Genomic DNA, 27014 nt, shown 5'->3' with positions numbered 1-27014 from the left:
TACAAACATGCAGCATTTACCTCTTTGAAATTACAGTTGTTAGACAGGACAGGAAGTATCAGATACAGTGTTAATGCAATGTGTAATTTATATATATGATTTAATCTGATGTTTTATTTTGTTATAATCATGCAACTATTTCAAAATCACAATCACAGTATATAGAATATAAAACTCTTTAGCCTGGATCCTGTTTGGACCCTTGGATCAACCTGGTGTGTTTTAGTTTACATATGTTTTTAACTCTTTGTGCATTATACCCACAATCCTCTGCTGTTGCAGCTGTGAGGTGAAGTCTGTGCCTTGCTCGAGGGCACCTCCATGTGGAGGAAGTGGACAGAAACAGTTTGTTTCCCCATTTCAAGTTCCTCTCTCCACTGCAAAAACTATCCATCCCCGGAATGAACCTTAAACTGAACGAGGTGTCACGTCATCCCTGATAAACGTGAAGATGAGGATTTTTAATTTCGGTCACATCCTCATTGGTCCACATGTGACGTGTAGGGGGGGCGTGGAGCGGACTGACGACGTGGGTGAGGACATTTATTCTCATTCAGAAATAACAGATTTTATATTTTATTTCCAAGTATGAATGATTTAAAACTAAATGTGTATTTTTCTGTGGCTCAGCCTGGTCATCATTAAATTGTGACTGTGCGTCTGCATCACAGGATCCTCCTCCTTCTCCTCTTCCTCCATCCTCCATCCCTCCTCCATCCTCCCTCCTCCTCCATCCTCCCTCCTCCTTCTCCTCGCATTTCCCCGGTGCTGCCGCCTCTCCTCCTCCGCGCGCTCCTCCTCTGTCCGTGCGCCATGGAGGACTCTCCCGGCGCGATGAAGAGGACCTGCCCGGTGCCGGAGATCAAACCCCTGGACCAGTACGACATCAGCCGGGCCAAGATCTGCGCCAGTGTCCGGTGGCTGCTGTCGAAGTCGTACGGCTCTGCAGGTACACACACCCCGGAGCCTGCTCACATCACAGCCGCTGCTGCTGCCGCTTGGGCGGGGCGCTTAATAATTCACCCCCGGGGCTCGGAGCTGGAGGTTTCTCGGTTTTATTTGGGGATGAAACCTCCAGCATCCAGCCGCTCCTCATCCATCCTCATCCCGGGTGCGCGTGCTCCACCTGCCCGGCCCATGCAGCGTCATTGTTCCCGCACCATGAGGACGATCCTCGGCTAATTACTGACGCGAATGTGCGGCTCGTCCCCCCGGAGGATTCTCCTGATGGTGCGGGATGGAGGAGTCTGTCATCACCGCACTGCAACAAAGAGATCCGCTTCCTCGGGCCTGTGGAGGGATTCTCCATCCAACATCTAACACACACACACACACACACACACACACACACACACACACACACACACACACACACACACACTCTCAATTAATTATAACCAATGTTTGCATCTATAGGTGATGTGTGGTGTAAATGGGTCAGAGCACAGCATAATATTTGTGTCAGTGTTACGCAGGCACGCACGTTGGGCTGCGGCGCGTGGCAGTGAAGTGAAGGTGACACGTGAGACAATGGAGAGTTCTTCTGTGCTGAAAACTGCAAATGCATCAAATTCAATGGGAGGTCAGAGGTCAGAGGTCAACGTGAGAAACAGGCAGGACGGATTCAAGAAAACCTGCAGAAGTTTAAATGTCAAGCAGTTTATTCTCACTGAGATAATTCACTCGTGTGTAGATGTGTGTGTGTGTGTGTGTGTGGAGATGTTATTGTTGTGTCAGATTCTGATCCATGTGTGTGAGTCTCTTCCTTCAGTCTGTGGTTGTGTTGTGTTGGATGACATCACTTCAAAGTCCTCCAGTCAATGGTTATTATCGTTATTGATCAGTTTATTCATCAGTATGATATGGAGTGAAATGAAGAGAGAGAGAGAGAGAGAGAGAGAAATATATTAAGAAAGAAGGAAGGACGGAGTTAAGAAAGAGGAAAGGGAGGAAGGAAAGAAAGAAAGTATTTAAGAAAGAGGAAGGAAAGAAAGAAACAGGAAAGGGAGAAAGGAAGGAAGGAAAGAAAGAAAGAAAGACAGGAAGGAGGGAGGAAAGAGAGAAGGAAATAAATGATGGTTCCTCCCCTTTCAACCAAATGCATCAAAACCTGATTTAAATTTTATTCTAATGATATAAAACCGAGAAAATCCAGTTTGAGATGATGGATGGATGATCTATGAATGATGGATGATGGATGAAGGATGAAGGATGAATGGATGGATGATGTATGAATGATGAATGGATGAAGGATGGATTATGGATGAAGGATGAATGGATGAAGGATGGATGCTGTATGATGGATGAATGATGGATGGATGAAGGATGGATGAAGAATGGATTATGGATGAAGGATGAATGGATGAAGAATGGATTAAGGATGAAGGATGAAGGATGGATGGATGAAGGATGGATGCTGTATGATGGATGAAGGATGATGATATATGGATGGATGGATGCATGATGGATGAGAGGATGATGGATGAATGATGGATGAAGGATGAATGAGAGGATGATGGATGAATGGATGATGTATGATGGATGAAGGATGAAGGATGAATGATGAATGGATGAAGGATGGATGCTGTATGATGGATGAAGGATGATGATATATGGATGGATGGATGCATGATGGATGAGAGGATGATGGATGAATGATGGATGAAGGATGAATGAGAGGATGATGGATGAATGGATGATGTATGATGGATGAAGGATGAAGGATGAAGGATGAATGATGAATGGATGAAGGATGGATGATGTATGATGGATGAAGGATGAAGGATGAATGATGACTGGATGAAGGATGGATGGATGGATGAATGATGGATGAGAGGATGATGGATGCTGTATGAATGATGAATGGATGAAGGATGGATGCTGTATGATGGATGAATGATGAAGGATGGATGCTGTATGATGGCTGAATGATGAATGGATGAAGGATGGATGCTGTATGATGGCTGAATGATGGATGAAGGATGATGAAACAGCAGGTCTGCAGGTTCAGGCTCTGCTGACTCACGCTGTGATGTCACTCTGAAACTCCTCACTAAACCCAGTTTATGTAACGATCCCCGTCGTGTTCTGCTGTCGTGACGGTTCCAGAGTTTCACGTTGTGTTTGTGTCCAGTGGACGAGTCTGAGACACGAGAGGAGAAGACGAGCTGGAGACCTCCTCTCAGCAGGGAGCCTTCCTCGTCTTCATCGCTGTCAACTGGTCAGAGCGGCTGCCTCATACAATTTTAATGGAGGCACAGAGGGGAGAAAGCACTGATTGATTATACTTGACACGAGCAGGGGAGGGGCGGCACAGTGGACAAGTGGGTGGCACTGGAAGGTTCCTGGTTTGAATTCCAGTTCGTCTCAGTGGAGTTCTTCCTCCCACAGTCCGAAGACCAGCGGCTCGGGTTATCTGCAGTAGATTCCATGTTGACTCTGGATGTGAATGTGAGCCTGAATGGTTGTTGGTGTTTGTATGTTGGCCCTGGGATTGGCTGGTGACCCCCCCCCACCCCCACCACTCGCCCAATCTCAGTGGGGGGTCGCCTCCCCCAGATGGTACAGATAATGGATGGTTGGATGAACGGCCAAAAATTAATAACTTCTTCCTGCTTTCTTGCTGTTCGATTTGTCCAAGTCACTAATAAACACAGAGGAATAAATGAACCAATCAGGCTTCTCTGTATCGTAAAACTTTATTTAACCAGGAAATGACGTCACTGAGGATTCGTCCCTGACACGTTCTTCATCCTTCCACCAAGTTTTGAGGTGACGTGTTTAGTCGTCTTTCTTTCATCCTGCAAACTGATTAACAAACAAACTAGGTTAACATCCTAGAACAAAAGAACACAGTTAATCTCATATTGAAATCTAACTTGTAGATGACATCTCAACGGCATCATGATGAAATGGCATAAATACAATAGGCTGTAGAAAGCTATGTGCACGATTGAGTTATATAAAGCCTGCGTATCGACCTCTCTGACGCTTTTTAATCAAGTTGAAATGTCAAACGCTGATTTCCACCTCAGGATTACGAGGCCTGGTCGTTTTCCTCTGTGCGTGAATGTAGAATCTTTGTGTTTCAGACTGACGATCATTTAAAAAGCTTTTCCTCTGGACATTCATCACGGCCCTTTCCAGCGTCCTGTGACATGTTATTGATGAAACACTTCATCAAGTGGCCTAATGGGGAAAGAAAGCAGCACATAATGAGGAACGTTAAGCTCCTGAACATGTGTTTCTATGTGTTGTTGTGACAGGGAGATTTAGACGAGAGGTGGTGTCTTGTTTGTTTCTGGTGATTTTCGGATCATGATCATGAAAGAGATCCATACAAGGTAAAGCTGTTGTGTTGCTCCAGCTGCACAGGCCTGGTTCTGCTGCCTCCAGATGAAATGACACTAAGTGGGTTAGTCCTTCTCTGCAGTCCGGTCTCAGAGCGCCGGCTTTCCATTCCCACCGTTCCCATAGTGACGGCAGTCCTACTTCCTGCCAGCGCTGCCGAGTGTGAACAACGACGACGCTTCAGCCCCTTTAACAGTGTGTGTCACACTGCAGAGGAGTGTGTGCTCACCCTGATGTTTGTGTGGTGACACAGATACACAACGTCTCTCTGGCAGAAGAAAGAAAGGACGAGCAGAGGTGTTCCAGTTTCATTACGAAACTAGAATGAAACTACATCCTACGTGTTCCTTTGAAAACTGAATCATCTGTCGTTACTACAACTGTGTCTGTGGCTGAGGGGGGAGAGCGGTTATCCTCTGAACAGAATGTCAGTGGTTCGATCCCAGTCTTTCCCACTCCGGATGCTGAAGTTTTCTTCGAGCAAGATACTGATAGATCTCATGGATAAAAAGTGCTGCACATAGATGCACTGTGTGAAAACTGTTCTGTGAAGTGCTTTGAGTGGTCGAGTCAAACTGGAAAAGATCGATTTAAATACTGAACTTCTTTTTGACCGGAGTTACAGAGAAGTGAGGAAACGCCCCTTTTTAGTTTGAAAACTCCAGCGGGCAGAAACAGAGATGTTTGGTGACGATGATTCTTCAGACTCTTATCACACCAAAGAAAACCACCAGGAGCTGAGAGGCCAACTGATCCAGATCTATTTGGATCTGCACCAAATTTCACACTCTCATAAATATCTGTCCCCTAAATATGACAGATTTTATTCTCTGAGAAATCTCTGAAATCGTTGAAAAACCACTAATTGCAACGAAAGTGAAAATTCGGTTCCTAAAACATTACCTCGTTAGTGTAGGTGAAATGAAAAGAAGGGAGGTTTCACAGATTCTGTGTGAGTCAGAGATGTTTATGGGCAGAACGATGAAGGAGGAAAAGGAGGAGAAAAGAAACGACTAAGAGAGGAAAAGAAGCTCGACTGCAGGAAGAGACTCTGATACCCACTTTAATAAATCCACTTCAATCTCCAGTGGTCGTCCAGGGGCTGCAGAGCTGGAATATGGGTCAGTGAGGAGAGTGTGTGTTACTGAGCTTCATAGATGTCTTGACATGCGCGCACACACACACGCACACACACACGCACACACACACACACACACACACACACACACACACACACACACACACACACACACACACACACACACACACACACACACACACACACACACACTCTTGTATGAGTGACCTCTCTGAGCTGAGCTGTTCATGCAGATGATTGTATTATCCTCTCCTGCAGTCAGCCGCTGTCCCTTCTCCTCGTCGCCCGTTCTCCACTGTGAGGAAACTTCTTCACTTTGCTTTCTGAGGTTTCTCCGTCAGAGCAGTGGAGCCCGTGTGACCTCCGTGACCTTCTCCACACGGGACACGAGGCCTCGACGAAGCGTTTCTGTGCTCTGGAGTTGGAGAAGGCGTTTCTCTCCTTCTCAGGGAACAATGCAGAGGAGCTGACTCACTCTTCCCACCTCCTGTATCTGCAGGAGATCTCTTGAACTGCTTCATGGTTGTGTTTCTCCTCATAATGATTGTTTGGATTCTCTCGACTCGCACCGTCCATCCACTGAAATATTCATTCTCAGCTGGAGCATGAAAACACGGCGGTTCCTCTGCATGCACGCAGCTCTCACTTCCCGACTTAAGATAACTGCATCTCTAACTCCCCCGAGGCACAGGCAGACTCGAGGGTTTTTTTTCAAACTACCGGTTTGTTTGAATGTTTTTCTCTGAATTTAAAAACACAGCGTCAAGATAATAAAGTAAAATCATGTGAAATTGACAAATACAAAACAGACAAAAGAAAACAAAAACACCGACAAACACTTAACTCTTAACGTGCAGCCGGACTCTCAGGTAAATCAGCTGAGACTTCAAATTCAATTCTAGTTTACTTCGACGTCTGTAAACAAATTATACAAACTCAGTAGAAGTCTATTCCCACTTGAATTAAAACCAAACTCACAGATATCAGCTCCTTATGCCTGATTATTTTCATCAAGATCCATGAATTATTTACCTGGTGAAACAGTGAACATGTTATAAATCACTTTCTCACAATGATAAAGAATTTTTTCCTGGGTCACCTCTGTGTCCCAGGAAATCTCTTCTTTAGTTTTTAATTATTAGTTTTACAGCTACTTGGCCATTAAGTTAATTATTGAACAAATTGAAAGTTTGACCATCGATGCATTTCATCCTGAATAAATCTTAAAAAACAAAATTCAAATCACAAATGGGAACAACAGGATATTGTGAAAGGAAAAGTTGGGGGTCAGTAAAGTCGGTATGATTCATCATGTGGGAACCATCAATGTATGAACAAAATTGTGTCCGTATAAAATTTTGTGGCCGTTCAAAAGTAGCTGTTGAAAGACTTCACTAAATGAAAAAAGTGAAAACCTGCAGGTAAAGCTCAAGTAAAGGTCCAGTAAAGGTCAAAGGTCATAGGATTCATCCTCTGAGGATCATGAATATGTGAAACAAATGTCCTGGTGGTCTGAGATAAGTCCAGAAACATCAACCTCGTTTTGTCCCTGTAGGAAAAAGTCAGGATCAGTGAAGTCAGTAGGATTCATCCTCTGGGGATCCTGAATGTCTGCGTGTTATTGTAGTTCAGACTGAAACAATGAACCAGTCACGCTTCATGAATAAAGTCGTCACTGCGTCGTCTTCTCTCTGCAGAAAACGTCCCTGTGGAGTTTCGGGAGCCGCTCTACAAGGACCAGTACAAGCAGGAGCACCTGAAGCCGGCCGTCTCCAAGCTGCTCCTGTCCCCGGAGATCTACTGCCGAGCTCAGGCCCTGCTCGCCCAGGCACACGGGGTCTCTGTGCCCGCGGTGCAGGGGTCACCCGCCGACAACGCCGCCCTGCTGCAGCACCTCATCAAGAAAGGTTTCGCTCCCAGGGTCCAGGAAGTAGACGTCACCGAGGAGGACCTCAGCAGCGTCCCCATCAAGACGGTGCGTGTTCTGTAGTTCAACTGCTCGTGTCCTCATTGTTAAAGAGGCTCAAGGTGGTTAAATCTTGTCTCTGATTGGTGCAGAAGTCCCACCTGGCCCTGATTGACTCTCTGATGTCACTGGCTGCTGAAGAGACGGTGGGCCGGGTTAAGATGGCGGTGGAGGCGGGGCAGATGGGCGTCGGGGCTCCGTGGGAGAACGCGCTGCTCTTCTGGGTCAACAGGGTGAGACCCGCTTTCTGTCCTGATTCTATATCCTGTTCCTATTTATTAGTTTTTATTCTATTCAGGTTTTTTAATGTTTCTTTACATTTGTAAGTATTACATGTTTATTCATTATTACTTTCTATTCTGCTGTGGAATGCTGCTGTGGAACAATGGAAATTTCACGGCGTGGGACTAATAATTTATTATCTTATCTTATCTTAGTGTATTAGTTTAGTTTGTTTGGTGTAGTTCCTAACATTTTAATTTATGTGTTTTCTTATTGCCAAAGAAGTTCTGTCTTTGTCTGTGTTTGTTTGTTTGTCAGCAGGATTTTGAAAAAACTACTTGACAGATTATCACGAAACTTGTGATGATGATGCATTATGGGTCAGAGAAGAAACCCATAACATTTTAGTGCAGATGTGGATGAGGGGACAGGATTCTTTTTTCACTTTCCTTAACTCTGCGAGATATGATGTTTTTGCAATTTGGTGCAGATCCAAATCCAAATCTGAATGAATTTAAACGTGGTTTCATGAGGAGACTGTTGACGTTCCAGTTCATTTTTGTATTTTAACGAAACGCTGCCACTTCAGATTCTTTCGTCCTATATTTTAATTGAATTCATCCTTTAACAGCCGCCATCTTGTTCTTACAGCTGAACCAGAAGTTGAGGGAAAGCACAGAAGAAGAGGAGCCGCTCAAATCCCAGACGTGCACGGACCTGCAGTCTGTTCAGGACACGGTAAACACACACACACACATGCATGAGGATTTTCCATTCAGCACATGTCTCTCATTGCTTCTGTTGCTCGAGCTGCTAACATCGACCTCGCTCTGCTTCTCTGTTTCCTCCCAACTGGTTTTTTTTCTCTGTCGTGCTCTCGGCCAGTGTCCATCCAACCGCTGGTACTGGAAACTAGTCCCAGTAAGTGTCCTCCTCGCCTCCCGTCTGTCCTCCTCTCTGAGTGTGTCCATCGGCTGCGGCTGACATTACTGTGCCTGCTGGAAATGCCACACTCTGTATCTGTGTCTGTGCCGTTAGGTGTACGACCTTTAAGTGTCCTATTAATGATGATTTCTATTATTGTTACCAACTGATGCTGTCGTGGACACTGAGGCTTTGTCTGACTTTGTCACGTTCAGTCATCAGTTTCATCTCAAACTGCCCAGAGAGCGGAGGAGGGAGGAGGAGATGTTGGAGAAGAGCGAGGGAGGGAGGTGAATTTCCTTCCTCGCTGGTTATTTAACTACATCTGCGTCCCCCTTTGTTTGCCCCCCTTCCTCTCCTCTGCCTCCTCCTCCTCCTCCCTCCGTCGCTCCTCTCTTCCTGAGCAGTACCATGTGACTCTGTGGGTGTGGCGGTTCCCATGATGACCGAGCCCCCTTGTCATTTATGCTTGTTTCCCTCTCTCTGCCATCCCCCCCATCCAGCATGCTATCGCTTTTTGTTTGAAGGAGTCGGGGAATAAGCCGCCAGTGGTAACGTATAACACCTCGCTCTTATCTCACCCTCATCCTCCACGTCTCCCGTAGCAACACACTCGACTGACGGATGCCCCTTTTCCTCCAACGTGAACCTGGTGCTCGGGCAAAACCATCATTGTAGGAAAGATCCTGATAGAACCACATCATTACGTCACTGTATACGTCACTATACTGTGTACGCCTCTGATTTCCCAGCAACACAACTCATGCACAACATCAACAATGGCGTCGCTGCTCGTGGCTTTGCAAACATCCACTGGCATCCGAACAGTTGGAAATATTCTTTGCAGACGACACACGACATAAGCTTTGTTTATTAAAAACCTCCACCACCTACTTTTAGAACAGCTTTGGTTTCCGGAAGTAAATTTCCCATTCCCACCTAAACCTGGAACCAGGCCGACCGGCTACGTGATGGATCGTTAAAACTTTTGATTCGTTTAGATTGGAAAATGGAAAATAAGGCAAAGGCACATTATTTTGAGAGTGAAGGAAACTACACATCCCACAAGCCATTGCAAATTATCCCTTTCCACCAACTTCATCTTAAATTTAACCTGACTTTACCTATGGTTTAGACGTCGCCATTACATCTGAGGATTGTGGGTAGTGTAGTGCTTCTCTTTGAAAACACGTTTTTCTTAAAACAGAGTTGATATCATTCTGACTTGTGGCTTCTACAGGAGCGTAAATCGTGGTTTCACAATCTCGTAGCTTTTGGTAAGTCTACCTTGGATGGTTAAAATATTATGGCTGATCATTAAGATCTAATTAAGATGGGATTTTTACTTTCGGAACCATGTTGAAAGACCTCTATTGGTCTTGTTGGTCTCAATAATCCCACCTCCAGCCCCTGACATTCCTTCCTTGAGACCAGCGAAGTGTAGGTGGCGGTGTTGTAGCAGGTCTTTGGCCCTGAGCTCGTTGTTTGCCTGTCGAAACACAAAGAGCTGGTTCCTGACGAGGCACAGACCCTTGAACTGCCTTGGTGGAAAAGGGGTATGACAGACTGACCAATCGCCACACCTCCCCCACGCTGTTGTCTAACGACCGACTAACCGACGGCTAACTAGTTGCCAGTCCAACCCCGAGGTTTGGATGGATCATTAAAAACTCATCAGATTGTGACACTATTTATCCATATTTATGTTTCACTACTTTTCTTTAAGTGTGTGCTACAAAGCCATGTTATAGGAGGCGTCACGAGACCCGGTGTTAATCTTTGATACGGAACTCTTCATCATCGTACTCCTGCAACAAGGCTGCACAACATCACAAGTTGTGTTCATGCACTGTTTGTGTGTAAAAGAGCAAAAGTAGAAGTGAGGGATCACAGTGTCGTCAGTGCCTGTTTCTGCTGCATGGACACCGGAGGAAACTTTCATTTTCACTTATAATCACTGACATTTTTCTCGTTTTTTAATCCAGTTTTTTTGTATCGCCTCTTTTTTACCTTTGCACTGCACCTTCTGGTTGGTGTGTGTGTGTGTGTGTGTGTGTGTGTGTGTGTGTGTGTGTGTGTGTGTGTGTGTGTGTGTGTGTGTGTGTGTGTGTGTGTGTCTGTGTGTGCGCAAATGTTTCTTACCTCAGGCATCACTGGTCTTGCGCTTTGTTTCTGTGGGTTTCCTTATATTTGCGGTTTTCCTGGAGTTTGGCTGCACTTGGACGATAGTTTCTGGTTTTACGTTTATTTCTAACTTTCTGAGCTTTTTTTATCTATCTTCATATCTGTGGTCTTTTTCTGCATCTTCTTCATGATTTCTCCTTCTTTCCTTGTGGTTGCACAACTCTTTCTCTTGTTCCACTCTTCTCTCTCTCATCTCCCTCTTTCCCTTTCCTCTGTCTCTCTCTCTCTCTCTCTCTCTCTCTCTCTCTCTCTCTCTCTCTCTCTCTCTCTCTCTCTCTCTCTCTCTCGTCTCTAGATCCGTTACAGGAAGGACAAAGTGCAGTCTAAGCTGACTCCCACTTTCCCTCTGGTCTCTGCGGTCAAGGATCTGTCTAATGGCTGCGCTATAGCTGCTGTGCTGCACTACTACTGCCCCAGCCTGCTGCCTCTAGAGGGTACACACACACAAACACACACGATAACACACATGATAACACACACTCACATGTTCATTATTAATATCTGGATGCTTCCAAACCCTCAACAGTGTAAATGACAGACCCATCATTCAAAAAAAGGAACAAGTCAAGTCAGAGTTGAGCCAAAGTGTTTTAAAATCATTGCAAAGAAAAGAAATACAATTAAAAGGATAAGACGTGAAATGGTAGAATCAAAATATTCAAAAAGGCAAATTAACTTGAAAAGGAAATAAGATGTAAATAGAATGAAATAATAATAAGTTATTAAAAACCAGCGTTTATCTCCAATAGTCAGCAGGAAACTTTAATCATGGGTAATGTCCGGCGTGCAGCTGTGTTTCAGTTCAGTGAGCGGGACGACACATTGATAGACTTTGTTTGAGTTGAAGAAATTATATTCGATTTAACCTTCTGACCCACAAACGCACACAGATGTTACACAGTAAATATCAACATGTGTAAACTTCCTGTTCTCTTCCAGACGTGTGTCTGAAGGACACCATGTCAGTGGCGGACAGTCTCTACAACCTGCAGCTGATCAGAGAGCTTAGTGAGAGCAGTTTACAGAGCTGCTGCCCCCTGGCTGTGGAGGACCTGCTCTACGCTCCTCCTGTTCTTCATGTAAGCATCAGGATATTCTCACTTAAATTCTGTTTTTTAACACTGAAAATAATTAAACATTTAAAAATGTTGTGTCAACCTTCAACCCTGCAACTGTCGTCAGATTCTGGTTAATCTGTGGAAATAAATGATTGCACCAAATAAAGTTCGTCTTTCAATCAGCGACAAAGGGTGAGAGTAGGGTTAGGTGAAGGTTATGTGAAGGTTATGTTTAGGTTGGGGACAGGTTTTTTTCAAAAGGGGGGTGGGTGTTATAGTGGGTAAGTAATAAGACAACCAGTTTGATTAGTTTAATTTATTATAAACCTTGTGATTATAACCTTGATGATGAATTTGTTTATTATTTTGTATAAAGTACAGAAGGTAATATGTGCTGGGATTTACAAGTGACGAAGTAAAAAGGAGGTTAATCAGCCTGGTTATGGAGTTACAGACGTGCACACAGCTGTTGACTGTGTTAACATCTGTCTGTTAGAAATCTGTGATGTTGTAGTTCACTCATGTTTTCAGCTGCATTAACAGACTGGGAGCTGCTGCTGTCCTGCCTCTGAAATCTCATCTCACGTGTGCGTCCGTCTCTTTTTTCTCTTTCTCGCAGCTGAACATCATGAGCTTCATAGCAGAGCTGTTGGACTGGTTCGAGGTCAAGAAGCCTGATTTCGTTCAGCCCATTCAACCCATCGACCTCACAGGTCTCTGACTGATGCTCTTCTGTCATATTGTTGCACTGGCTGTTGGTGTAAATATCAGATTCTGAATGTGCAGCTCCTCTGTGTCTTTCAGACATCTCAGGGTTCCTGGACTGTACAAGTCCTGTCAGTGGAAACAGCAACAGGTACGAGAAAAAAGGTTGAACATGAAATCCTGCAGCAAACCCAAATAAAACCCTAATAAAATAAAAAAAACAATAAAGTCTGATTTTATAGAGTTACTAGATATACTGTTTAATGCTTAGAATCAAACCTGTAACACATTGTTATCAGGAACTTACATTGGAGGTTTGTTTTGATTGTCCTGGGTTTCAGTGGCTCTCCTTCCTTTATCTTCAAACAACCCTTTGTGCCCATCTCCTCTCCAGTGTCGCCCGGTAAGAGAAACAGAGCACGAGATTGTTTCCTTTAAAGTCAATAAACCAAAATAAACTTTTATTTCTACTTTACTTTTTTTATGTCTTTTCAGAAAACAAAAGTTGGACAAAGAAACAAATCAGGTAGATGCATTAAAAAGCTTCTGTGTTATTTCTATGGTAAATGTTGTGCTGCTTTCATGTTTTATCTTAATTTCTAAATCTTCTTACTTTGGCTTCTGTGGTTTCTGCTTTTTCCATATTGCCTCGTGAATCCATCCATTGGTCCATCCCTCCATCATCACCCAACTCTCCGCAGTCGTCCTCTCTCAGCAGTGACTTTCAGCATCCCATTTGGGCTGGACAGTGATGTTGACATTGTCATGGGAAACCCAATAGATTCTGTCTTTCGCTCCGTCAGCACTGACAGCCTCACCACCGGCATCCCTGCAATGACCTCGCCGGTGACTGCGGCAGGGATGACTCGGGTCCCGTACAGCCCTCCGGAGGACCTCAGCCACCTGGTCAGCGCCTCGGCCCCATCGCAGCGCTCGTCCTGGGGACCGTACGCTCACACGGCACCACTAGGGGAGCTGCCGACTATCGAGGAGGCGCTACAGGCGGTTCATACTCCCAACAGCAAAGATCGGAAGAAGGGAAGGACGCCCGAGAAAGTTGGAAGAGGGGTGTTGGGAGGAAGGGCAGAGCCCAGGTTGCGTCCCGAGGGAGCTCCTGCTGGTTTTTTCCTGCACTGCCCTGAGGAAAATAATCCTCAGCTCAGTAGCTCGGCTCCCTGTCGATCGGGGATCCTCTACCGGCCGGCCGGTGGAGAGGCAGGTGACACTGAAAGGCAAGGAAGGGGAGAGAGGAGGGAGAGATCAGGGCGGAGCTCCGATATGTCACGTGATGACGATTCTGTTCTACGAGACGGCAGCGTCGACTCCTCTGAAGCATCGGACGATGGCCCGAGAAATGCGCCTGGTAACATTCGACCCAGTAATGGTCGCCAGGGAAACCACAGCAACAGCAATAGTCCACGAATGACAAGCTTTGCTGAGCGGCGAGACAGCAGAAGAAGACATCCTGCTGCTTCTGGAGAGGAGTCTGCCTCTGCCACGACACCAACAACCCCAGGAACTCCACATACGCCTTCAACCCCAGCGGGGGCACCTGGCCCCCTGGACAGCCCCGGCCCCAGAGGCCCCGAGCCAGGCTCTGAGGCCTGGGAGTTGGGGGCTCGTCTGGAGGAAAAACGGAAAAGCATTGAAGCCCAAAAAAGACGCATTGAAGCCATCTTTGCCAAACACAGACAGAGGCTTGGAAAAACTGCTTTCCTCAAACTAAAAAAAGAGCAAGGAGGAGGGGAGGGAGCAGGGGAGGATACTTTCACCCTGGAGGAGCGCCTCACATGCATGGAGGAGCAACTGCAAAAGGAGGAGGAGAAGGAGGAGAAAGAAAAGACAGAGAAAGAAAAAGATGGAGATAAGGAGAAAGAGAAGCCATCTGTTTCTAACCCTCCTCGGTTAGAGAAGCAGGTCACATTCTCTATTGAAAGCAAGAAAGGGGCAGAAAAGGAGAAAGCCGGTGAAGCTGTCATTGTGGAATATAACGAGGTGGTGCAGAAACTGAGTGAAGCTCTGCAGTCGCTACAGAAGGACATGCAGAAACTTACAGAACAGCAACAGCAGCTCATGAGCAACCAAAGACCCAGAAATGCATCCAAGACCATTGCAAAGTCAACAGCTAGAAGCAACCTCAAGACACCACCCAGAACTCCCCCCCACACACCAACCAAGACACCACCAAGAACCCCGACAAAGACTTCTACCAAGACCAACACTAAAGCTTGGGTGATCCCTGCTGCTCCCACTCTCCCCTCTGCCTCCTCTCCGTCACGACGTTCTCACGCTCTTTCCACCTCGCCAAAAACGATCATCTCCTCCTCCTGCCCTGCTCCTCGCACCAAGATTCACTCCTCCTCCACACCTCGCAGCCCCAAACACCAGCAGCGCCCCCAACATCAACGCCCCCATCCACGGCCTTCCGAACTCAAGTTCCCTCCACTCAATCGCGTCTTGACGACGACCCAGACTGTCGACACCCTCCCCCACTTGCGCCGTGTATCCCCCAGCAAGTGTCGGGATCAAACGTCCTCTTCCTTCCGTATCGGTGGTCCAAAGACTCCTCAGGAATTCCCTCAGCCTGCCCAGCAGCCACAGCCTGATGAGAGCACATCAGAAACAGGCTCCAGCGAGACACCCACCCAGTTCAGCCTGGAGCTGGAGCTGGAGGACCTAGAGGCTGTCGGAGGACTTCCAGTCGCTTCACAGTCCAGACGAGAGCATCCTAGGACTGCGGGTGGCAGCAGCTCTGGAGCTCCTTCAGAGTGCTCATTTGAGAGCGAGACGTTGTCCCTCTCGGCTGCGTACAGCATTGCAGGTGCAGGGAAACGCTGCAGCCTGATTGCGTCACTGTCATCTCTTGAAGAGCCAGAGGGAGGCAGCAATGTACCAACCGACGAAGGGCATGAGTTTTCCTCTGATTCTATGAGCGATCAAACAGAATCTGCTGCAGAACCTGCAAGAGGACCCGTCCCAGAACCCTTCGATCCTTTAGAGCAACTGAATTGCGCAACAGAAGCCACGGATTTGCCAGAAGAACAAACGGAAACCAAAGAGGACACAAGACAGACAGAGACCTTGGAGCCAAGTGGAGAACTGAATGAGCTGGAAACCAGAGGAGGAATTGGATTCTTCTTTAAGGTGAGAACGAATAGGAGTTTGTTTTGCATGCACGTTAATTCTGTCACGACAGTTTGGGTGTATGATCATGTGCCTGTGTTGTTGTAGGAGGAGGTACTTGGTGAGGGGGAGATGGCCCAGAAGAAAGCTCTCCTGTTGGAAAGACAGCAGAAGAGAACAGAGGAGATAAAGAAGAGGAGACAGTGGCTTGAGCAAGAAAGAGAAAACAGGTGAAACACAACCACATGCATCTTAGCAGCCTGACACCGAGTTTGTGATTCTTTTAAATTGGTCAAAATAACCTATTCTCCTGTTCTCAGACCAGGGGCTTCTGACAAGAGAGCGTCTCCCTGCAATACACCTCCTGCAGGCACCACCTCCCCTTCCCCCACACCTCCCGCTACTCCGGCCCGTTGGGGAGATTTCACGCGAGGGGAGCACGCACTGCGGCACCAGCTCAAGATCATGGATGATCTGGACAAAATGCTGCGGCAGCAAAAATCATCCAATCAAGGACGATCTTCTGCAAAGAAAACACGCTCTCGGCCTCGCAGCATGACCAGAGAGGAAACACACAAGTCTTTGAGTCCCGCCAAGGGAGCAACTGGTAAAAGTAAAAACACTGAGAGACGTCAACAAAGTAAACACATCTACAGAAGATGATTTAACTGACTGAACTCTTTTGTGTCTTTTTGTTTAGGCTCTAAATTGACCAAAGTCTACTCTCACTCCTCCCTCAACCTGGCAGCCACGGACGAGCCAAGGAAACCTGGTAGTGACCCCACGAAGAAACCCCACAGGTAAACTCCTGCACAGGACATCTTGATGCCTCATTCACGCAGGTTGTAGCCACGATGCTAGCATGACTTAAGAGGCATCATTGTTAATACTCAATTCCTAACATTAGCATAACAGTAAAGCTGCTTCCAGACACACACTGGAGTCCTGACAGTTTCCTGAAATTTTCCAGAGGGACATTGTGAGAACAGAAATCAGTCGATACGGATATTTGTTTTTCCTGCCAGCCCCCATTAAACACCCTAATGTTTCGGATAGATTTCAGACCTGACAAACTCCTGCTGTGTTGTTAATGTGTGAATAATGCCCGGACCCTTTTGTCTGGACCTTTCCTGGAGTTCATGTCTAAAAAACGGCTTCATTTCACCATCATCATCATCATCATCATCATCATCATCATCATCATCATCAATTTAACTTCACCATGCTAACATCCAGAAGCTAAAAACATGGGCTTCTATGCTAATTAGTTCTAACGACCTCTTCCCCAGTACAAGTGCTTATACTTGACTCATTTCTTACAAAGAAACAAATGACTTGTTGTTATGCAATCACTGATCCATGTATGAATCGTTCTCTTATCGAGTGTAGCACAGACATGAGGTGAGAGTCTATCAGCTCATTGTTTGGCTTCTCTCCAGCAGCCGCCCCGAGTCGCCTTTGGCCTGTGTGACACCGAGTCGACTGGCCAATCAGAACAGAGACAAGGACTTGGAGAGTGGGTCCAATGGAACCTCGCCCGCCCCAGAATACACAGGTACAGTGCTACAGCGGTGGAGTATCGCGGTTCTTCATTACTCCTACGCATTTACAAAGTGCTATAAAAACACGTTTGTGTTTTCAGGTCCAAAGCTCTTCAAAGAACCGAGCTTCAAGTCCAACAAATTCATCATTCACAACGCTCTGTCTCGCTGCTGCTTGGCGGGAAAGGTCAACGAGGCACAGAAAAACAAGATAGTTGAGGTAGAGGATTCATTTTTCATCATTGAGCCTTTTATTAACATTTATTAAACTGATAAAGTAAATTGTTTCATGATTTATTTTCATGTTTGACGATGCAGATGAAAACTAGAAGGCCAATATGATTTGTTCTCTTTCTCTCAACCTCAGGAGATGGAGAAGAGTCCGGCCAACCACTTCCTCATCCTCTTCCGCGACACCAGCTGCCAGTTCAGGGGCGTTTACACCATGAACCCCGACTCCCAGGAGCTGGTGCGATTGGCCGGCGTGGGTCCCCGGGCGATGAGCTCCGCCCAGGTGGAGTCCATCTACAAGTACAGCTCAGACAGGAAGCAGTTCAGCGCCATCCCCTCTAAAACCATGGGCATGAGCGTCGATGCCTTCACCATCCCCGGCCATCTTTGGCACGGAGGAGGAGCGGGAGGAGGAGGAGGGAACAGGAGAGCGAGCATTACTAAGAAGGCGGTTATTTCTAAGTGAGGAATTTAACACACGACATCACAGTGACATGTGACTGAAGCAAACACTTTAATCTCACTAAATATAGTGAAACATTTAAAAAAGGTCACATGCACACGGATAAGCTTTTAGGAATGTGTGTGCAAACACCTGTGTTGCCCCCGGACTTTACTAGAAATACAAAATATGTAAAAAAAATATTTCTACCCCCCCCCCCCGCCCCGTTATGTGCATGAAAACATCAACAGCACAACTTTGTTTCCCCAACACAGAGAATACAGAGCCACTCCAGAGGAAGGTGTTTTTTAAATGTTAACGGTAAATTGCACAACGGAGAGTTACTTTTAAAAAGTCTCGTTACTTATACTTTCATTGTTTAAAGTACAAACTTGAAAACTTTTTTTTTTTCGTTTAGAAGAAATGGAAACTTTATTCAGTTTGTTTACTGGAAAAACCCGGACTTTCACGAGACATCAGATGACATCAGTTTTATACATTGAGCCAAACAACGGAGAAAAAGCCTTCTCGTGTCAGAGTGACTGGACTTTCATTTTGTACAAACCCTCGAGTTTATTTCTACCCAACGTTTGTCAGCAGGTCGATCAGAGCACATTTGATTCTGCAGAATTGCGAAAGCCATAAGTTTACCACGCAGAGGAGCAGAGGTGAACTTTGTTTTGGTTTTTTTGGGACCGAGTCAAAGATCTGTAAACGTGTCGGGGGTTTTCAGCGATGGTTACCACAGCATGAATGGTTATTCACTGTCCGTGATATAAGCTTAAAGTGATATCAAAGTAAGAGCTTGTGGTTTGATGATGTTGATTATGAGTATATATACGTGTGAGCAACAGATGCCAATCGAAACAACTTTTATACGCTGAGCTGAGAGTGTAACGAGGATGATGTGTCAACATTACATTTAGAAATACGTGGATTGTTGCTCTCTGGGTCAGGGACGGGTTCTGATCCACTTTTGCATCTGGTTCTAAGTTGGTAGAATTCCTGTATTTGTTCAGCTCTAAGGATCCTTTATCGAATCTCTCGTTCACAATCTCGCTTCGTCTTTGTGGATTCGTTGGATGGAAAATGTGCGATAAAGGGAAAATGACAAATCCCTGCCTTAAATATTCATATATCATGTTAAAGGAGACATATTCCGCTCATATTCAGGTTCATCATTTTAATTTGTGTTATTACTGGAAAAGGTTTAAATGTTCTAATGTTCAGAAAACACATCACTTTCCTCCATCGCTGCAGCTCCTCTTTTCAGCCTCTGTCTGAAAACACTTGGTTTTAGCTCCTGTCTCTTCATTGTTTTGATAACGAGCTGGTGTTACGCTTTATTCCGTGACGTGTAGAAAGAGCAACTGTCTGCTAACTTTGTGCACGTAGAGAAATCTGTCATTTATTTGTTTACGTTTTAGTGAAATTTAAGATGTCTTCATTTCTTAACAAACGAAAACTACCCAAGAAGATTCGATAAAGGATTCCTAATGATTTGGATTCATTGAAATGGGACAGAACCGGAGCCCCGGTCTCAGCAGAGTGCAAACAATTAAATCGGTGTGTGTTTCAAACCAGCATTCATGTATGAAAAAACAGATTAAACTCCACAGATGAAACTGTTTCTCTCGTTCATTCTTATTTCTCTTTATTGTCCACGTCTTCTCCTCGTACTGCGGAATCGAAACCTGCCACCACCGTCTGGTAGCAGCAGTCACTCAGCTGCTCAAACTCATGACTGACCTGAGAACAGCAGGTCACAGCAGCAGAATCAGCGTTGTCACTATTTTCACTGCAGATGAGCTGAGAAGCGATGTGTCACTTTTAGAAAACAAGAATATGCAAATACAGTCTGTAAATCTTGATGAATTCATTTCTTTGGCCTCTTGGGGGCAGCACAACAAGCTGAATAATTACAACACTGACACAACACAACTCTGACACCCCTCTCCGTTTGTTTGTTCGGATTACGCAAAAACTATTAAACCGATTTCCACAAGATTGGATGAAACGATGGGACGGGGCTCAAGGAAGAACTCCTTAAAGTTTCAGGCACATCCAACCAAAGGGGTGGGTCAGGGACGTTTATTTTAAACTATCGTGAGGAAGGATGTTTTTGGACATTTTCACAGATTTTGTGAGGAAGTGTTCTAGTAACACAAAGATCCTGGAACCACCAACCAAGAACGACAGAAGAATCTGAGGAGGGTCACTACGAACGAGGTGATTTCACAAAACAGGAGAACGTTTGATGCACAGATGAACAAAAGTGTTATTAATTAAGGATTCTCTTGGTAAATCAAGGCTAAAGTCACAAATAACACAATGAGCCCAACAGGAGTTTGTTATGTGTTTTTATTGCACCTTCCTCAGAACATACAGTGTTTATCTTGCGCAGCAGTTTGTACAGAATTGAACTCATATGACTTTTATTGCATTGGTTCTATCAGCTGTGATTCTTTGGGATCTTTGGATCAGTTCAACCTCAGTCAGAGCAGAGTCAGGGTTTAACCGTCGCTTGGTGATAATACTGGGAAGCGATTTGAATTCAGTTTTAATCAAACATTCAAATCAGTGTCTCTGGATGAAGATACAAAGTAATACTTTTATATTTATATATATTTATTAAATTCTCGGGGCCCAAAAAATCTGATCTGAAAACTTCAAATTTCAAAACACGAAGTTAACAATAATATAGAAGTAAATTTAAAAATAAATAATAATTATAATTATTTTTTGGAAACTATCTAGTATTAAATAGAGCCGTACAGTTTTAGTACTTTTGTTTACGTCTGCACCAAAGATCCCAATGAATGTAATGATTTATAATGATGTTGCCACGTATCATGAAAACAACTGACGAGAAGCTCAATGGAGAATTGAAGCTAAATAACGATAATAGTTAATAACAGCATAGAAACACAGTAAAGTTTACTCTGGTAAAATGACCTAACGTGGTTTGTCCCATTTTATTTATCATGATATTATTACACACAGGTTTCCATTAAAGTTCTAATAGTGGAGTTGGGTTTTAAACGGATGATGAGCAGGCGTCTCTCTCTCTCTCTCCTGCCCTCACACTTCACACAGGAACTCTCTAACTTTCTGACTAACACTTACTTGATCCTAAATGCAGCTGTGTGATCAGATCGTGTGCAGGCTTGTGTTTGCTGATGCAGGAAGCTGCAGGTGCAAAGCTGTGATAGAACATATAGTGAAACACGCAAAGAGGAGTTAGTGCGACACACAGGAATAGAGATATGAGGAGGAAGAGCACGTCCGCACCTCCACGGTTTCTTTTTCTACTTAGACTCCATGTTAATATACCTGGTGGCAGCTTACAGACGACATGGAGGTTGTTAATGAGCGTTTTCTGGCTCCACCGCAGGGCTGCTGTCAGTCTGTGGGTCCACTGAGCTGTGGGCCGTGCTGTTCCACAGGGCAGCGTCCGACAGGGGCTCCAGGGAAGGGCTCGCGGCGTCGGAGGAGTTGGTCGTTGGGTCCAGTGGGATCTGGACGGTGGTGGGAGGATGGCCGGCGTCTGTGGGCAGGTAGGATGAGGGACTGGGAGGATGGCCGGCGTCTGTGGGCAGGTGGGATGAGGGACTGGGAGGATGCCTGGCGTCTGTGGGCAGGTGGGATGAGGGACTGGGAGGATGGCCGGCGTCTGTGGGCAGGTGGGATGAGGGACTGGGAGGAGCGTCGGATGGGGTGAGAGCAGGGGGGTCAGACGGCGTTGGTGACGAGGAGTTGGCTGCTGTGTAGGAGGAGAAGTTGGAGGGGGTGAGTGCGGGGGAGTCAGAGAGTGTGTGAGGGAGAGGGTCGGACGGAGGGTACGTGGGCGAGTCGGTCAGAGTCGGCCTGGGTGTGTGAGCGGGGGTCGGTTCCTTTGGATCTGTGCAAACTGGCTCCCCCTCGGCCACATACCACACCTCGTTGTGCCTGTTCAACAGCTTCAAGGGACTGGACACACACACACACGGACACACACACACACAGACACACAGACAGACACACACACACACACACACACACACACACACACACGGAAAGAGGGAGGAAGATGAGGACAAGAATGTGAAATAGTCATAACTGATTCCCAAGGAACGAGAGTAAAGGTGAGGAAGGATGCAGTAAAAACCTGTCGTAGCCGACTCCGTAGTGGTAGCTGTGGTTGTACGAGGCTCGAACCCTCTGCAGCTCTTTGGTCAGCATGTGGGAGTGAAGCCTGGAGGTGACCGACAGCATCCAGCCTCCGTAGCTCCTCACGTACACGTCCATCTCCGGCATCTCCGTGAAATACAGCTGCCATAGAAACACAGACGCAACATCAGCAGACAACAAGCGTCACGTCGACAGAGAAATAAAACCACGCTAATATTCGTCCTCGTGCAGAATGTGAAGACAAAAAGACACGAAAACAGGACATTTATGAACTATCAAACCATAAATATTGTAGGAAAGTATATTGACTCAGTGACTGAGAGATTTTTAAACTACAAATCAATCCAAATTTAAAGTTAACGGACACTTATTAAATTAAACAGACTGTAAATGGGCTGAATGAAGGGTTGGGTGTTAATTTTATTATTTATACATACTTATACATGTTATTATGCAGACTTATACATATTTTTTATATAAAATATATATAATTATGAATAGAATAGTGTAAGAGACCTTTTGGGGAATTGCTGTAAATAAAAATAAACTCTTCACATGGAAAAATAAATTTTAGATTAATTTAATTAATTAATTTTAGATTCATTTATTCAAGTCTGTGTTTCTATATTATTTTGAACATTTTATTTACTTATGTATTGATTCAGCTTTGGTTCTTTATGTACCTTAAAAAACATTTTCTTTTATCTTTGTAAAAGGAAATGAAGTAAAATATAAATTTACAGCATGTAATGTACTTTTAATTAATTTTACATAGTAGTATTTGGGAAAACATTCTGTAATAATGAATCAGTCACAGGAAACGAAACAAGACGTGATGCTGGATAATAACTGGAGAGGAAGGACGTTTCTGCACCGTGTCAGATGAATAAAACAGATTCAGCACAGACTATAGATTATGAAATCATAAAACAGCTCTGATGCATTAACGATGCATCATTATTTATTTCTGTTCTGCTGAGTGAGAGGAGCAGAGCAGGCAGAACTAAATACTGTGCACTCATCAATGCTCTCCATTGATCGGCAAACAAAAAGCACTGGTCAGATTACACCCGGATAAAAGGAGGATAAAAGCATTTGACTCCTCATCCCTCCTCATCCCTCCTCATCCCTCCTCATCCCTCCTCATCCCTCGGTAGCTGCTGGGCTCAGCTCACCTTGTCACAGGTGGGTGCGGGGGGTTTGTCCTGATAGGCGGCCGGCAGCGGGAAGTTCAGCGTGTAGATCGCCGGCTCCCACATCCTGGTCTCCTCTGGGATCTTGACCAGGACGGGAGCAGTCATGTCCATCTGGACGCCTGTAAACACACATGAGACACACATGAGACACACATGAGACACACATGAGACACACACGCTCCACTGAGGCTGGTTTTCCTCTCCGGTGATGTCCTTACCTCCATCATTGGCTCCAGTGATGTACTGGAAAAGTCTCCTGAAAGCCATGGCGGCGCCCACTCCCATGAAATACGCTTCGGCATCAGTGGACACCCAGCGTGTGGGGCTGTAGTGTCGCACCTGAACACACACACACACATGTTAAAGATGGGAAAAGACAGAACAAAGCTGTGTGAGAAGAGCTTGATGGACAGGGAATGTGTGTGTATATGAGCCGGTTGACACGAAGGGCTTCACTCACCTCATATTCATCTGTTTTGCAGACGAGCTCAAACTGGAGACATTCCTTTGACTCTGTGCAGAAGCTGCTGTTGGTGCTCGGCCTGTAACAGAGTGAGGATTCTGTATTTTAAAATTCAGATCCCTATTAGCGTCTGTTACGGACTAAATTGATCTTCTGCGCAGATGTTAGATGAAGATGGAGCCTCAGTTCTTACTTGAATGTACATGTATGAGTTTATTACAACATGGATCTGTTAACAGAGGAGATTCTTGGTCTAAGGCTCCAACCAAAAAGATACTTCAAAGTACAACAGAAGCATTTCAGTATAATACCAAACCGGAGGGGACAGATGCACTGTGAGTTAGTTATCCTCGTGAGATACAGACTCTCAAATAGGCAACAGCTAAAATAATTAAGCCACATTAAAAGTGTAATGTACAATATATATTTTCCTAATATCATAACTACAAATTTTGTATCAAAAGGTTTCATCCCTGTACCAAAGACCAACTAGGCCAAAAGTATGTGGACACACTTTGTTTGTTTTTTAACTGAATTGGGGAATTTAGTTTAGAATTTAATTTTTTTTTTAAATGTCACCAAACATTGAAGTGTCATCAGCATATTTAATGACTGAACACAGTTTTCAGATTTCAGCTTTGACCTTGGAACAACCACAGGTCTTTGTCCCGAAGGCTGGAGGCTCCACCTAGTGGCCAGAGGCTTGCACTAACTCCTTTAAACACAGAGGGGCGTGACATTATATTTAAGTAACGCATGGTAACTGTACTTGTTCTTGATCTCACAAACAAGAGTGCGGAGGCTGTTATAGCATCAGATTCACACCGAATGTTTTCAGCGATTACGTGAATAACGGGGATCCACATACGTTTGGGCTTTGCAGTATAAACTTACCCAACACTTCCTCCAGCCGAAGCCACGAGGGCCAGAAACCCTAACACTGGGGTGAAAGTCCTGAGGAAGAACACACACACGGAGAAATCACACACTTTCATTTAAACTGCTTATCCAGTAAAGTTTTAAAAACAATGAATGAGAAATGAGGCGATTGACGAACTGAAGCTCAGGCAAATCGATTGAACACAAGGGAAAAAACGTCACTTTTCAGTTGAGAGGCTCCAGTGGCGGATACATTATTTATGGTCTGTTAATCTGTTCCGGTTGAGAATCCAGAGGCCATCAAGCTGAAAGGAGGAAGCTCTCAAAGTTGGAAAAACAGTTTTTCCTCTTTCCATCAAATCTGCAGAAGCTGTGGTTTGTTTGTGGTTTGTGAAAAAATGACAATATATTGTGAATATTTCACCTGCCTTAAAAAAACTAACAAAAAAAACTGGCATTAAAACCTGAAAACCAGAGAAAATTCAAAGGTTATTTAGAAACATGGCCGAAAGCAAAATGTTTCCTTATTGAGTCGATAGACGTTGGGATGAATGAGAGCTTGAGGGGATATGTCTGTGTTTAACCTGTATGTTTGTAATGTATGTGTTTTTAAAATGGCATATTGTCATCATCATTATGATTATTATAGCTATTATCATCACTATGATTATCATTATTATTATTATACCTTTTATTATGATTATGATTATTATTATAGCTATGATTCCAATGATAATTCTAATTCTTATTCTTATTCTTATTCTTATTCAAGCCTTATTCTGTGATCAAAGGCTTTACAATCTGAACCTGTTCTCCTTCTAAATAAAGGAACTATTAGAGGGTTTATTGTAGAACGATAAGGATGGAAATCTTTTAATGTGAAAAACACCCGCAGTAGACGAGCTGTGATCAGACAGAGCTTCTCAAGGAGGTGTCCGTGCTGCGGACATGAAACGGGACACGTCCTCCTGCTCGCGCTGCGCCGCACAGAGGAGACTCAGTCAGGCACAGATCTGCTGCATCATCAGCCTCATGTCTCCTCTCGTCCAAAGGCGTTTTGAGGTCACGGAGGAACCGCGTTCAAGGTCTCATCTCACCCCCCAGATCAGAGCCTTCGAGGCGGATTAACTCCCAACAAACACCCGATTAAACCCCAGGACCGCGGAGGAGGGATTCAGGTGATTTATGACTGAATGAAATGCTCCAATCACCAGGACGCGTTCACACAGAGTCTGTACGCGCAGTTTTATCTTTTGCATGTGGAACATCCACATTTAATAATCTCATTAAAGGGTCAAGATTGCCATGCACGCGTACGAGGGGGATGGACGATGACGCAAAAATGAACTTTATTGTCCATGACGCTGCAGAAAAGTCGCAGCAGCGCTGATCAAATATTTCTGCTATAAAGAAAATGATCAGGTTACGTGTGTGATATTAATTCAAAGCAGAAGAAATAAGCAGTGGTACTCACATGAGCGCAGGGAGGAAGAGGAGGAAGAGGAGGAGGAGCGGGCTGGATGGAGACTGCAGTCTGCTCCGGGGCTCGGTTACTGCGGACTGCGGAGAGCACAGGAGGAGGGAGGGGCTGAGCCGGCACCAGCACTGACATCACCGACTGGACTGGACCATATGAATGAGTCTGGTGATGCTTACCTCCACAGATGTGCAGCACTGACACCACAGACTGGACTGGACCATATGAATGAGTCTGGTGATGCTTACCTCCACAGATGTGCAGCACTGACACCACAGACTGGACTGGACCATATGAATGAGTCTGATGATTTTTACCTCTACAGATGTGCAGCACTGACATCACAGACTGGACTGGACCATATCAATGAGTCTGGTGATGCTTAACTTCACAGATGTGCAGCACTGACACCACAGACTGGACTGGACCATATGAACGAGTCTGTTGATTTTTACCTCTACAGATGTGCAGCACTGACACCAGGGATCTGATGATCCATCAGACAGAGGAAGAGGAAGATGAAGAGGTCCCAGGTTTAATTCTCCTCATGTGGTTTACTTGTAATCAGCACTTCACCATGTACAGTATGTATATAGTCAATACATTACAAAATATGAGCTGTACTTTAAGTTATAATTGCAAGTTTACTATCTCTGTATTTGTAATTATTCATTATCGACATTTTCAGGTGAATTCTTCATTAATTAAAAAGTATTTTCTCTGAGGGTTTCCAGGTTGTCTGCATCATTTTAAGAAGCCTTTGGTTTAGTTTAATTATCAGTAGAGGGCGGAGCAGAGCTGCCAGCGATCAATGGTTTTAATTATCTATTGATCAACCACTTATTTCCTCAATAAATGAATTAGCTGTGTGGACAGTAGAATATCAGCATGTAAGGGACCCAATGTGACGTCGTTAAATCCAGAACCTCAACATATTAAAATCATGATGGAATAAAAGAGTTTATAAAAATGAAGTATTCTATT

The 27014-nt window shown here is 44.9% G+C and overlaps 2 protein-coding genes across 4 annotated transcripts; one reads left to right on the top strand and one right to left on the bottom strand.

Annotated features, from left to right (window-relative positions):
* Positions 1-710: 710 nt before the first annotated feature.
* On the top strand, positions 711-19475 carry LOC117760793 (calmodulin-regulated spectrin-associated protein 3-like). 2 transcript variants are annotated; one of them, XM_034584099.1, is made up of 19 exons: positions 711-949; positions 7147-7424; positions 7508-7648; positions 8289-8375; positions 8523-8558; positions 9065-9112; positions 11041-11179; positions 11685-11824; positions 12423-12516; positions 12608-12659; positions 12850-12911; positions 13004-13034; positions 13210-15652; positions 15740-15861; positions 15952-16238; positions 16332-16431; positions 17074-17186; positions 17274-17392; positions 17540-19475. In XM_034584099.1, the coding sequence occupies exons 1-19, from the start codon at positions 814-816 to the stop codon at positions 17867-17869; spliced, it is 4758 nt and encodes a 1585-aa protein (XP_034439990.1). In that variant the 5' UTR covers positions 711-813; the 3' UTR covers positions 17870-19475. The 2 variants fall into 2 exon arrangements, with proteins under 2 accessions (XP_034439990.1, XP_034440001.1); XM_034584110.1 differs by lacking the exon at positions 9065-9112 and having other exon boundaries at positions 17540-19216.
* Positions 19476-20402: 927 nt separating this feature from the next.
* Positions 20403-26386, bottom strand: soul5l (heme-binding protein soul5, like). 2 transcript variants are annotated; one of them, XM_034584371.1, is made up of 8 exons: positions 26028-26386; positions 24569-24628; positions 23672-23753; positions 23430-23550; positions 23191-23330; positions 21993-22156; positions 21535-21814; positions 20704-21411 (listed from the first exon to the last, which is right to left on the bottom strand). In XM_034584371.1, coding segments are annotated over exons 1-8 (1050 nt in total). In that variant the 5' UTR covers positions 26030-26386; the 3' UTR covers positions 20704-21210. The 2 variants fall into 2 exon arrangements, with proteins under 2 accessions (XP_034440254.1, XP_034440262.1); XM_034584363.1 differs by having other exon boundaries at positions 20403-21814.
* Between the last annotated feature and the right edge of the window lie 628 nt (positions 26387-27014).

The sequence above is a fragment of the Hippoglossus hippoglossus genome, chromosome 1, assembly GCF_009819705.1.
Source record: "Hippoglossus hippoglossus isolate fHipHip1 chromosome 1, fHipHip1.pri, whole genome shotgun sequence".
Taxonomy (NCBI): domain Eukaryota; kingdom Metazoa; phylum Chordata; class Actinopteri; order Pleuronectiformes; family Pleuronectidae; genus Hippoglossus; species Hippoglossus hippoglossus.
This window is presented reverse-complemented; position numbering and strand designations above follow the sequence as displayed.

Excerpts from the sequence above, each read along its gene's own strand:
- LOC117760793 (XM_034584099.1), top strand. The coding sequence starts at position 814 with ATGGAGGACTCTCCCGGCGCGATGAAGAGGACCTGCCCGGTGCCGGAG. Across the intron at positions 11,180-11,684 it reads CAGCCTGCTGCCTCTAGAGG|ACGTGTGTCTGAAGGACACC; the intron begins GTACACACACAC and ends GTTCTCTTCCAG. Across the intron at positions 15,653-15,739 it reads GAATTGGATTCTTCTTTAAG|GAGGAGGTACTTGGTGAGGG; the intron begins GTGAGAACGAAT and ends GTGTTGTTGTAG.
- soul5l (XM_034584363.1), bottom strand. Across the intron at positions 23,754-24,568 it reads TCGGCTGGAGGAAGTGTTGG|GCCGAGCACCAACAGCAGCT; the intron begins GTAAGTTTATAC and ends ACTCTGTTACAG. Across the intron at positions 22,157-23,190 it reads CCGCACCCACCTGTGACAAG|CTGTATTTCACGGAGATGCC; the intron begins GTGAGCTGAGCC and ends TTTCTATGGCAG.